This window comes from Rhynchophorus ferrugineus, unplaced genomic scaffold (genome assembly GCF_030347505.1).
Source record: "Rhynchophorus ferrugineus isolate W39M unplaced genomic scaffold, kcgeb_rfMv2 rfM2, whole genome shotgun sequence".
In the NCBI taxonomy this organism is placed as follows: Eukaryota; Metazoa; Arthropoda; class Insecta; order Coleoptera; family Curculionidae; genus Rhynchophorus; species Rhynchophorus ferrugineus.
In genome coordinates, this window is record NW_027472581.1 from 80,265,037 (window position 1) to 80,277,325 (window position 12,289).

Consider the following 12,289-nt stretch of genomic DNA (forward strand, 5'->3'; position numbering starts at 1 on the left):
CGTTTTTTAAATTTATACCTGTTTATTAATTATTTTTTACTATCTCTTCAATACTCGTATCCTAGTTACCCTTACACCATGTTCTTACATACAACAAAATTAATTTTTTTGCATTTTGTTTTGTTTGCATGTATTTTGATCAGAGATATATGCTGATATGAAGTTATGAATTATGAAAGGGTTTAAAACAGAAACCAGTTCTTCATCAACAATCACCATTAATCCAAAAAATTATATTTTTAATTAAAAAATACTGTTATAAAAGACAATTTATTTTATTATTATCAAAGGACTTAAAACTACAATTAATTATAGAGATATAATAGTTTGTAGGTTAGAGTTGTGTTTTATTATATTCACAATGATTTTTCCCTTACCATCTATGAGTTAGAGTTCCAGACGCATTTTTTATGTAGTGGTATCTCCAGGAGGTCTAATCCGCCTAATTAACAATTATGTATCCAAGTAATATGTTTTACTTTCATTAGAGAGCATATTTATCTTTTACGCCTAGTTCTTATTTCCTTCGGTACAGTGTTTCCTTATAAAGTCATTTTGATATCACCGTATTTCTTCTTAGTTTGTTCTGCTACTAACTGTATACATATATATATATATATATATATATATATATATATATATATATATATATATATATACGTTCTTGATAAAAGTAAATTTAATCACTGTATTCTCCCTAATGCGTTTTCCATCTCTGCAAAACAGTTAGTGTTCTTGCTCTCCTCACACATTTTAAACAAATGCTCATATATAGTCTGAACAATTACACACCTAGCTGTGTACATAAAACTTTCATACTCTACAATAAGATTTCCTACAGTTATCGTATGTTAATTACATCTCATCTTTAGTTGTTTCCACTCCCATCACCCTGCCTTGGAAATTTTCAGCATAATCACATTAACCATTTCTGTTTCCAGCACGAATAACAATATATCTGCAATGAACTTTTAAAAAATGTTATGACTGATAAAATCTAATCAATTTTTATTCTAACGTTTACCTTTTTCTATCATCAACTTTTGTTGTCTTAACGCTAGTTTTATTATCATGTTGCCATGAATGATTATCTAAAACAAAGTTATAATTTGCGAGAGGCACATATTAATGGCGTCAGTTCACTGTTATTTTGCATAGACTATATATTATTATTGTGCACGTTTGGGCCCTACTAGACTACGCGAAGTACAACAAAGAGACATCCCCTCCTTTTCCTCTTTTCATTCGACCCATATTGCTTTCGTTCTCTTGGAATAGGCTATTTTCGTTCATCTGACCACTTGGTTCCAGGTTTCCTGGGTTTCCGTCTAAAAGCTTTTCTGTCCTATATTTCTTGTTATGCTACTTTAACTGCTTTCAAGTCTTTCTTAATTACAGCGATTTATTTCATTTTTTCAACCTTGGCCCTACTGGGAGCTTCGTAGAATTTCACCACTTGTTAAATATATATTTAATAGGCCCATAAAACATTAGTCTGCATTTTTTAAATCTAAATCTTCAGTGTGATTTGGGCTTAAACATTTTCTAATAATTTGTCTTTCTTTCTTTTGGATTTCTACAATGCCCCTCTCTTCAAAATGAGAGCTTCAGCTTCGAAAAGGCACTTTGGCTTGATCACAATACTATAATATATCAGTTTTGTATATTTAGAGATACATTTTTTGTTTTAAATGTCTTTTATAAGTCTAAAAGCTGTATTAGTTTATTTTCAGTGAATCATGTTAGCGATGCTTTCCAGTCCAGTTTCTTGAATAGTTTCACCCAAATATTTCAAATGAGAAATTCTTTGGATTTTGCCATATTTAGTTTCTAAAAATGTGGGTGCTAATTTATCGGCAGTCATAAATACTGTTTTCTCAAAAGAAAATTTAAAAGCTTACTTTTTCTGCTGTTCCTTTTAAAATCTCTATTTGTTTTTGAGCTGTTTGAGTGTGCTGGGTTAGAATCACTAGATCATCCACAAAAGGCAAACAGTCTATCATAATTTTGGTTCTTTCTAATTTGATTGGTTCGTGAATTTTAAGATGCGATCTTGTTCATAATTTGGAAAATAGATTCACAATCTACATAGTTATAGGCCTTTTTGAAGTCTACAAATGTATAGACTACTTTCTTATTATGACGTTTCTGGTGTCTGAGAATTTTAAAATTAATATTTGTTCTGAATACGATCTATATATAAAAATGCTCCTCAATAAATGCCTTTTTAAAATGAAACATATTCATAAATATATTATATCAAATAACTGTGGTTAAAATACTAAGACTTGTATTTTAACCAAGTTGGTCTAAAAAGCAGCATTATCTAAACACAAACAATGATAAAGACATATAATGATCTAAATGTAATTGATATCAACCACAACAATAAATATATATATTAGTAATTCGATCAAAGGAAATTGATATCTCCAAATTTGTATAAAAAATTTTATTAAATAATCTATTTTATAAAATATTTATCACAACCAAGCCCACTGGTGACACCAACGCCTGGACCACACCCATACAAAGAGAGAACACGTTAAGAGCCACTTCGGATTCTTCTATTGACGTTTTCCTATAAACAGAAATAATATTCAACAGAAAGATATCATCGTTCTTACAGAAATATTCTAGGTTTATGAAAAAAGACCATTTTCCTTGCATATTCTCAAGGTAGATAAAGATACAAGGGTATAGACAAAATAATATGAACACTATGTAATATAGTACATCTTGTTGCATGTTGACAACACTGCTTGCATGAAAATATTCGAAAGCCTATATATTGCTCAGTATATATGCCAATCTTGTAAGTTATATTGCTAATTCTGCGATTGTTAAAACAAGCGACAGTATCTATGATAATGCCAGCATATCCAAAAATCATCGGCGAAGAGAAATAGTGGACAAAACTCAACAAAGTTAACTGACACTTGATGGTTAGCATATGTTATAGCCCGAAGAATCATTGTTTACATTGTTTCCTATAATCGAGAATAAGAAGGATAGGAAGTCTCATTCACACCACTAGTCAGACTACTGCTAATGAATATCTCCACATCCTCAATGGTTTTACTGTGACCAACATACGAGTACGACTAAACAAGCTGCACAGAGCTAAAGTTCCCTCTTGGTTTGAGGAAAAACAGAATATCATCAAACATCTTTTCTGGCCAGTACAATCCCCTAACTTCAACATAAGTGAACCATTATAAGCACTTTTGGAGATTGAGGCGTAGATTTCCATCTCTAATAACATTGAGGTAGTTGGCGGATGTTTTGGCACAAGAATGGGATAATTCTAGCAAAGAAATGCAGATGGTGTTCATATTATTTTAAGATGTTATATAAGTGTTAAAGAAGGTTTGATAAAAACAGTAATAACACTGTGTGACACAATTTTTTTAACATAAATAAGATTACGCGATTTGAATTCATTATTTCGTCGTAAAAAACATTGTCTATTAATGTGGTTGTCTAACATATCACGTTCCTTAGTAATAGTGTGAATACTATTTACGCTGAAAAGCTGTATTACTCCACAAAGGCAGCCGATATCCTTCCATACCTGTTCCATATTCAGTAATTAAAAAAAAAGGTATGAAAACATGAAAATAATTTTAGACTTAATCAAACACAAAGAATACAACTGGACAGTTTGTGTTGATTTAAAAGTTCTTACTATATTTCTTGGACTATAGGGAGGTTTCAGGAAATATTGTTGTTTTCTCTGTTTGTGGGACAATAGAGACACCAAAAACCACTATGAAGTTAAAGATTGGTAAAAAAACTGACTTTGTTTGTGGTAAATCTAACATTAAATATAAACTTTTTATTTCACAAGAAAATGTGATTCTTCCACCCTTACATATAAAACTTTGTTTAATGGAAAATGTTGTCAAGGCCATGGATAAAAATACCATGGCCCTGGTAAAGGATATTTGTATTTGAAAACTATTTCATCTAAATTTAACTGATGTTAAATTAAGTTGATTTTCTGTTGACCTACAAATAAGAAAACTTATAAATAGAATGAATTGGATAAAAATCTAACCGCGAAAGAGTTAGAGGCTTGGTTATCTCTAAAGAAAGCTATTCATGGATTTTTAGGCAATCTTAAAGCTGAAAATGCCGAGTTTTTAATCAATGACTTGTTACAAAAATTTAACTATGGGGTACAGAATGAACAAGGAAGATGGAATGCTAAAATGTTGGCAGATTACTGCTGGTTTGTAAAAGGAAAAGTTCATATTTCGTCATTTTCTTTCAGAATATATGGCTCATTCTTTCTATTCACCAATTAAACCAGAACTATTTTGATTTATTGTATATATATATATATATATATATATATATATATATATATATATTATCAAATTAACAAGTACAATTTGACAAAAAAGGCTGCTTTATTTAATGTTATAAAACAATATAATTGTCACACAGCGTAATTGTTATATTATTTTACTCAATTGGATTGATCCGCCAGGGGTTGTAGATAGAACCGATATCACAAATTTATATTCGAAAGTTGCTTTATTTGTACCGGTCAGAACAATCAAGACTAACATAACCCAAAATATATACATACTTGGGAATATTAATGACAGCAGCATTGATCATATATCCATTGGAGAACATCAGAAAACCCAGGAGAAGTGCATATTCCCAATCGTGGCTGAACAGTATGGGCATGTGGTGTCTCGGATTGGCGTTGCATAACCAGATCCCTGGGACCAGAAGCAGACTGCTCATCACCGACAGGACACACAACATCCCTTCCGGCACTTTCTGCAATTACACTGACCATTATATTGATTTCGTACATGTTTCCAATAATTACCCATGGCAGATAAGACGAGCAAGCTCTACCAAGCAATACCCAGATATCAGAAAGAAGAAATGTGACAACTGGTGTGAAATATTTAGCTGTAATAAATATTTATTATTTTTTTAAAAATGAGAGGGCATTTTAAACAGTAGTACATAACAGGTCATTTGAAAAATCCCCGGCCTACCATAGTAAAACAGCGAAATTAGTGTTTTTATTCAACATAATTCCCTTCAAGGGTGATACACTGATTATAGCAACCCTCCAACTTTTCGATACCATTTTTGTAGTACGATTTATCGTTTGCTTCAAAATAGACCTCAGTTTCGGAGATCACCTCTTCATTCGACGAAAAATTCTTCCCAGCGAGCATTCTTTTGGGATCGTAGAACAGGAAATAGGGGGCCAGATCTGGAGAATACGGTAGTTGAGGAAGCAATTCGAAGCCCAATTTATGGATTTTTGACACAGTGCATTGTCTTGGTGAAGCAGCACTTTCTTTTTCTTCAAATACGGCCGTTTTTCGGCGATTTCGTCCTTCAAACGGTCCAATAACGCTATGTAATAGTCGCTGTTGATGCTCCTTCCTTTTTCAAGGTAGTCAATGAAAATTATTCCATGCGCATCCCAAAATACAGATGCCTCAACCTTGCCAGCCGACTGTTGCGTTTTCCCACAATTTGGAGCGGGTTCATCGTGTGCAGTCCGCTTGGATGACTGCCGATTGGACTTCGGAGTGAAATGATGGAGCCATATTTCATCCATTGTCACATATCGATGCAAAAACTCGGGTTTATTACGCTCAATCATCTTCAAACACTGCTCCGAATCATCAACTTCGTAAAAAGTGAGCTCGCGCGACACCCACTTTGCACAAAGCTTTCTCATACCCAAATATTCGTAAATGGTATGATGTACACGTTCAGTTGATATCTTTAGAGTGTCTGCAATTCATTCAATTTCAATTTACGCTCAGTCAAAATCATTTTATGGATTTTTTAAATGTTTTCGTCGGTAACAACCTGTTTTGGGCGCCCACTGCGTTCACCGTCTTCGGTGCTCATTTCACTTCTAAACTTAGCATACCCATCCTTGATGGTTGATTTTCCTGGGGCTGTATTTTTTCCCTTCAAAAAGCGATACTTTATCAACACGCGAAATTCCTTTTTATCCATTTTTTTTACAATAACAATAGTTGCTTCACCCAAAATGCACAAACTAATGTTTCAATAGGGTAACTAAGAAACATATGGATTTTATTCTAGTAGCGCCATCTATGTGTCCAAGCTGGGGATTTTTCAATTGACCTGTTATACAAGACAAGTTCTAGTGCTACCGAGAATTAAATACCCAATTATTAATTACTATAAAAAATTGTCCGGATACAAAGTTATTCAAAGACCGTTTATGTAAATGAAGAGTGTCTACTTTTCAAGCAATACGCTGCTATTGGAATTTCAACCATTACTCATTAAATATTGCGTAGTTCAATGCAAATTATTTGTTGGACTGCTGTTTTGGCCTCCCACAACATTAGTCTCCTATTTTTCAAATAGGGTTCGTTGATCTTGCTCTATATCTTTTTTAGAGCTGATCGCTGCATCTTTCACCCAAATAGTCGGTTTCATCACAGAAATATGTGATTCAATTTTTATTCGATAGATATGTCCAAATCATTGTAATCTATAATATATCCACTCCCTGTGTCTTTGTTCCTCAACTGTGATCTGATCATTTATTGTTAGAGTATATTTTATCTAAGAAAAATCTTTAACGCCCCAATAAAAAAGGGAGCTCTTCCTTCTAATTATACGGCAATGCGATTATGAAACACTTATTAAACAACGCTCCATTGGATTCGCAGTTATTTTACCTTCAAATTTCTTTCAAAAGTCACCATTAATCTACCAATCTCATAAATATTCAAATTAGCAGAACTAGATTTGCTACCGGAAATGTGGAATAATATTCTCACATGACAATCTTTAACCATCATCTGAATCCACATGTTTACATCAAACATAACAATTATGGAGAGATCGCTGTTAATTGCAAAACAGTTTTGTAATATAACAGCCTTTAACCACATATTGCTGAATCAGTGAAACAATCCGCAGAAGACATTTAATTTCAAGACCTGGAATTTAAACACTTCCAAAAAGAAGAAGAAAACCGTAGAAAAATAACCTCCAGAGGGACGGAGGTATAAAAGCAAAAAACTGTGACAGATTTATTACTTTTGGTTATATGTTTTGGTCTAATATTTTATAGTATATCTCTTGTTAAATTTGTTTTTTTTTTAATTTTTATGTATTATTTTAACGAAATTTGTTTATATAACATCAGTTTTATGGTGACAACTGATGTGTTTATATGTAAAAGCAAAAGGAAAGTGCTGTATTCTCTTATATGGGGGATAAAATAAAGCATTCTTTTCCAAAGGACATACGTACAGACACTTTTGTTCTTTGCATTTCAGACTGAGTGAGTGTAGATCCAAATATAAAGTATTGCTATTCTTAATTGAAATTTAACTAGCAAGTCTTTCGCTATGCTTAATGCACATAGAGGAATTGAAAAGCATAACATGTTTTTACTTCTAATTTGTCAAAAAGGAAAATATGAAAAATTAGGAGTCGAAACATTAGTTTCAAAAGAATTACATCCATAGAGTCTTTTAGTGTCAACTATATAGGAATCAAGAAATGCAACACCAAATATATATATATATATATATATATGTGTGTGTGTGTGTGTGTGTGTGTGTGTGTGTTAAATTACTAAGGGTACAATAATATAGTGTTGTTTGTATTGGAGAATAAGAAAAGTCACTAGAATTTCAAAGGCAAATTTAACATGTATTTTCATATTAAATATTGTAGATATGATTTGTATATGTTATATTTAATGCTTTAAAGAATAAATATTTCTGTATATTGCTATTTAGTGCTAGATAGTGCTGATGTTTTTTTTTAATTAATTTATTATTCAAATGTTAAATAGCATTTCTGTATTATAAATTAAAAAATTAATTATAATCTTTTTTAATTTTCCCACAATAAATATTCTAGCCAGTCGCGCCCTCTGGTGGTCCCGAAGGACAAAACTTGGTTACTACCTTACCAAAAGGGGATCGACTTCTATGCCTCTTTATTCTATGAAAAAAATAGACTTGTCTTGCTTTTAATAACAATACTAAGTAATAATACTTAAAATTAATTCATGTTAAAAAAACACTAATGCTTACTTCCCCATAAGTTCTGTCCTTTAAACTCCGACGTAACCAACGAGGTCACTGATGTGTGGGTAGCCGCTGTCCTCAAGCCAAACACTAAAAAAATAAACACACTCGGCCAAATCTTCCTCAACGCCGACTTCAACGCCCTGACCGATGGTTTCCTTTTGTTTTTTGTCTCCGGAATATTATCTAAGCAGGATCTAAAAACATTATTCGATAAGAAAAAACGCGAATCTAATTGATTGTATTTTTATTAATTTCCATATTATATGTGTATTTGTATTCTTCAATATTTGCATAAATCTGGAGTGCTAAACACTCTATTTAACAATTCTGTATTATACATAAAAATTGAACACGTTTTAGTTTCCTTTTTAACCTCTAATAGTACAATAAGCAACCACACATTCACCAACCAAGATCCAGCGGTTGATGGTTCCATCTTTTACCCAGTGGATGAAATTAAAATTTAGTTTATTCAAAGTTTTCACGTCATCAAGATGTTTAATGTATTTCTTGCCGCAATTTGTAAATTCGTTTCAGAACCAGAAAATATTTTCCTTCTCATTTTATTCTAGTTAAAAGCAGACAATACTGTCTGATTACTTCGATCGCGTAAACGAGTGAGTCTGTCAAAGTCGTCCGGTAGCCCGACGTACACAAACTTCTTGATAGAAATAGTGATAAGAGGTTATAACTCTAACCTATAAACCATTGTGGCTGTATAATTAAATGTAGTTTTTAGATGTACTATAATGTTAAAATAAATTATATTTGATAACTTTTTGTAAGATTTTTGTTCAATAATTTTAGTTAGATTAGAATTTTGTTCTATGTCAAAGCCAAACTGAACTAAAACCTAGAGTTGATGCGGCAACATTGCGACGTTTTGACATCACAAATTTAGATCACGTGCGTACAAAATAACTTTGAACCGACTGTATATACTTAAAGTGAATTTAATATCGAATGTCAGATACTGACAAATCAACTTCTAGGTTCAAAACTTAGATTTTCATTAAAATCCTTAGAGCTATTTGCGAAATGTGGCATTACATTAGAAATGCTTAGAATGTAAATATTGTTTAGCGCTTTTTAAAATCATTATGATTTCAATTTTTGATACTCAAGCGGTGAAATATTAAACCGATAATGTCCTTAACAGCCACACACTATTCTATCCGTTAAATAATGAAAATTATGGATATAGACAAAAATACTAAAAACGATCAATAGTATCAAGTTGTCGTTTGGCCTTCGGAGAGCATTTGTCCTGACCTTACCTGGCGTTGTTCGTCCGTTTCGTTGTTCGGAATCATGACCGGAACAGCTGACAATTATTAATTTCCAACTGCAAAATTAAGAAAAAAGAATATCCATACCGTCTCCAGTTATCGTAAGTAGCGTTATTAATTTTGATTTACTTTATGAAGCGTTGAAGAAAAGTTATGTCGCATTCAAAGTAACAGCTTCAAATAATGGACAAATAGAATTCAACGATGAAGGTTGGAAAAAATTCATACAAAAGTTATGATAACAAGTCTTTCACCATCAAATATATAGCCCAGGTAATAGAGAAATAATCTGTAAAAGTATAAACGCAAAGTATGAATCAAAAGAAGAAAAACATAAGATGCTACTACCTACGAGTTTTCATTAAAAATGTCTATTAACAATTAAATGAATTGTAATTAAGTTGCTCTATCAAAAAACATGACTCACTTTTGCAGAAAATCAGGTAACAGCGGTAGTGGTCAAATAGGCAGATACTTTATTGCCTTCCAAAATACAATCAAAAGAAGTGAACTAACTGAACATCCTAGATAAAATAGGAGAAAATGTATAATAATAGGCGATTCCAATGTCAATCTAATAATGAAATGAATTGCATAAAGGAGCTCCACTTACCGAACCAACCAACAATTAATAGTATTCTAATAGCAATATATAGAGAGAGAGATATGTTACGCTTAAGATAATTACTGGCTCACAAAATAAGTATGGCAAAATGGAACAAATGACACTACATACATTTACAAAAAGAAGTGCATATTAAGTTTATACAAGATAGTTAATTCGAAGATAACTATAGAAGGCTATTAATAAACATTAAGATACTTATACAAGCACATTGTTGAAAATATTTTATTATTTCTTAGCAAACAAGTATTAATTTAGCCTATTTAAATCGCAACTAGCCTAAAAAGACAATATGTCAATTTAGAGAAACTTTGTCAAAAACTGCATCCACCATGCGCTCCATCCACCTTTCGTTTTTCGCTAATAATTAAATATATTTTCAAAAACAATGTTTCCGTTGATTATTGTTTGTTCAATGAAATTTACTTTAAAACAACTTGATGCTTAAATCTGTATATTTGAATACTAAAAATGTGAGTTAACCTTTCACACAGCTTCTATAATAATTTTATAATGCATTTAGCATTAACAGACCATAAAAACCTGTACTGTAAAGGTACTTACCTAAAAAACTGAGATCTTGAAATTATAACAAATAATATCAATGTAACGGTGATGAGGATACTGCCTGATACAAAGTAAATCAAAGTAGCATTAGGTAGACTTTCAAAAATTGAAAGAGAAGCGATATTAAGTAGATCGCCCAAAACAGAACTGACTCCCTCGCCAATAAGACAAATCTTCATATAACTATGTGGGAAGCGCGGGTACAGAATTGCCGATGTTAAAATATTGATAGCTGTCGCCCCTGCAACAACCAACTTGAAACACTTCCCTTAGTGTCATAATTCAACCCACCTGTCATCAATCCGGAGCACGTTAATGTTATTGCAAAGAAGACAGTCTGAACTATAACAAATCAACGATAAACAATAAGGTATCGTTTACAAAACTCTACTCACAATTATCCGTATCGATTCGTATGAAGGAGGTCAGTACATAAAACAGGACAGTGATAACAATTAGAGCGGCTGTTATGCGCGATACTATCCGGTATCTATGCCCATATAGCACGTTCCAGCCACCTAGTAATATAGCCGGTACGATGTCTACGACCGTTTGTGACGAGGCAAAATACGACTGCAGCTTCGTTCGGTTTTCCGTTGAGTTAGCAGGAGCTGAGACATCTCTAAACTTGTAAAGCCAAAACTGTAAAACGTCCAATCAGTATTTGTTTGCCGTTATTATCTTTACCGCATCGATTCCCACCTACTGTACAGCTTAGTATTACCTTATTTTTTCTCAAAAAGTCAAAGCATTGACAACATTCATATAAAGCTTGGATATCATGAATGCAAATCTCACAAATATCTCAAAACTTTCGAAAAGAACTGACCTATTACAACATAGATCAATATCACAATTTTAAAAAAGCAAATATAATATACTTGTATTATTCTTCACTATACATCAAAACAAAATTACAATCAAACGGAATGTTATCAGAAGTGCTACATCACCAGTTGTACTCACTTGCTTTCTCCCAACTACCACTTGTTTTACACTTTCCTTGGGACATTTTAACAATTACAATATCGAAGATGATATGAAATAATTACTTATTACAGTTTTTTAGAAAGAACTTTTAGGAAAAAATACCCTTCATAGTTCTTACAAATTATTACTTTTATTTATTAATTATTTTTTTCTTCTAAGAAATAATTAAGAACTACTATGAATAATTAGCTCTTGCACAGTACAATGCATTTAAATCAAAATACAAGTAATCTGCTTCTTGTTACAATACACTTAATTACTAACAATATCTTACAATGAGTCATACAGTAACACATAACACTCGCAATTTTTTCAAGTTACATTTTTGCATCTACTTACATCATTAGCGGTTGCTAGAAAGGATGAAGGAAGAAAATGTAAAATACCCAACAAGAAGAACACAATGTAACAGAGAAAGTACTTGTCCTTGGGTGTAATCACAGTGTGTCCCTTTGCACTAGATTTACTTTGCCTGTACACAAGTTCTGAAAATAAAATCACATATGGACCTGATGATGATCAGAAATGATATGTCGAAACCTCAGTTTTCATTCATGGGATTATCTTTAAGTAGTGCATACCAGAGACAGTTTGGACTTCCACTTTCTCCGCTTCCATCATCTTGAAAAGCGAGAGACACAACACGTCTAAATCAAGCGACTTATTTTAGTGAACTTGTTTTATTAATAATTTGCGATATTTGGGATATGGGGTATACCAAAACATAAGAGCTTGAT

At 32.2% G+C, this 12,289-nt stretch overlaps 1 protein-coding gene across 1 annotated transcript; it reads right to left on the reverse strand.

The window, feature by feature from the left end:
- Positions 1-2,437: 2,437 nt before the first annotated feature.
- Positions 2,438-12,285, reverse strand: LOC143190611 (equilibrative nucleoside transporter 3). The gene is made up of 9 exons (XM_076395029.1): positions 12,134-12,285; positions 11,892-12,037; positions 10,958-11,204; positions 10,854-10,904; positions 10,560-10,803; positions 8,085-8,275; positions 4,850-4,935; positions 4,598-4,797; positions 2,438-2,581 (listed from the first exon to the last, which is right to left on the reverse strand). Exons 1-9 carry the CDS (start codon positions 12,171-12,173, stop codon positions 2,470-2,472), a joined length of 1,317 nt encoding a protein of 438 aa, XP_076251144.1. The 5' UTR covers positions 12,174-12,285; the 3' UTR covers positions 2,438-2,469.
- Positions 12,286-12,289: the final 4 nt, after the last annotated feature.

Excerpts from the sequence above, each read along its gene's own strand:
- LOC143190611 (XM_076395029.1), bottom strand. The coding sequence starts at position 12,173 with ATGATGGAAGCGGAGAAAGTGGAAGTCCAAACTGTCTCTG. Across the intron at positions 11,205-11,891 it reads TTCTAGCAACCGCTAATGAT|TTTTGGCTTTACAAGTTTAG; the intron begins GTAAGTAGATGC and ends GACGTTTTACAG. Across the intron at positions 10,804-10,853 it reads GTGCTCCGGATTGATGACAG|GGGCGACAGCTATCAATATT; the intron begins GTGGGTTGAATT and ends TGGTTGTTGCAG.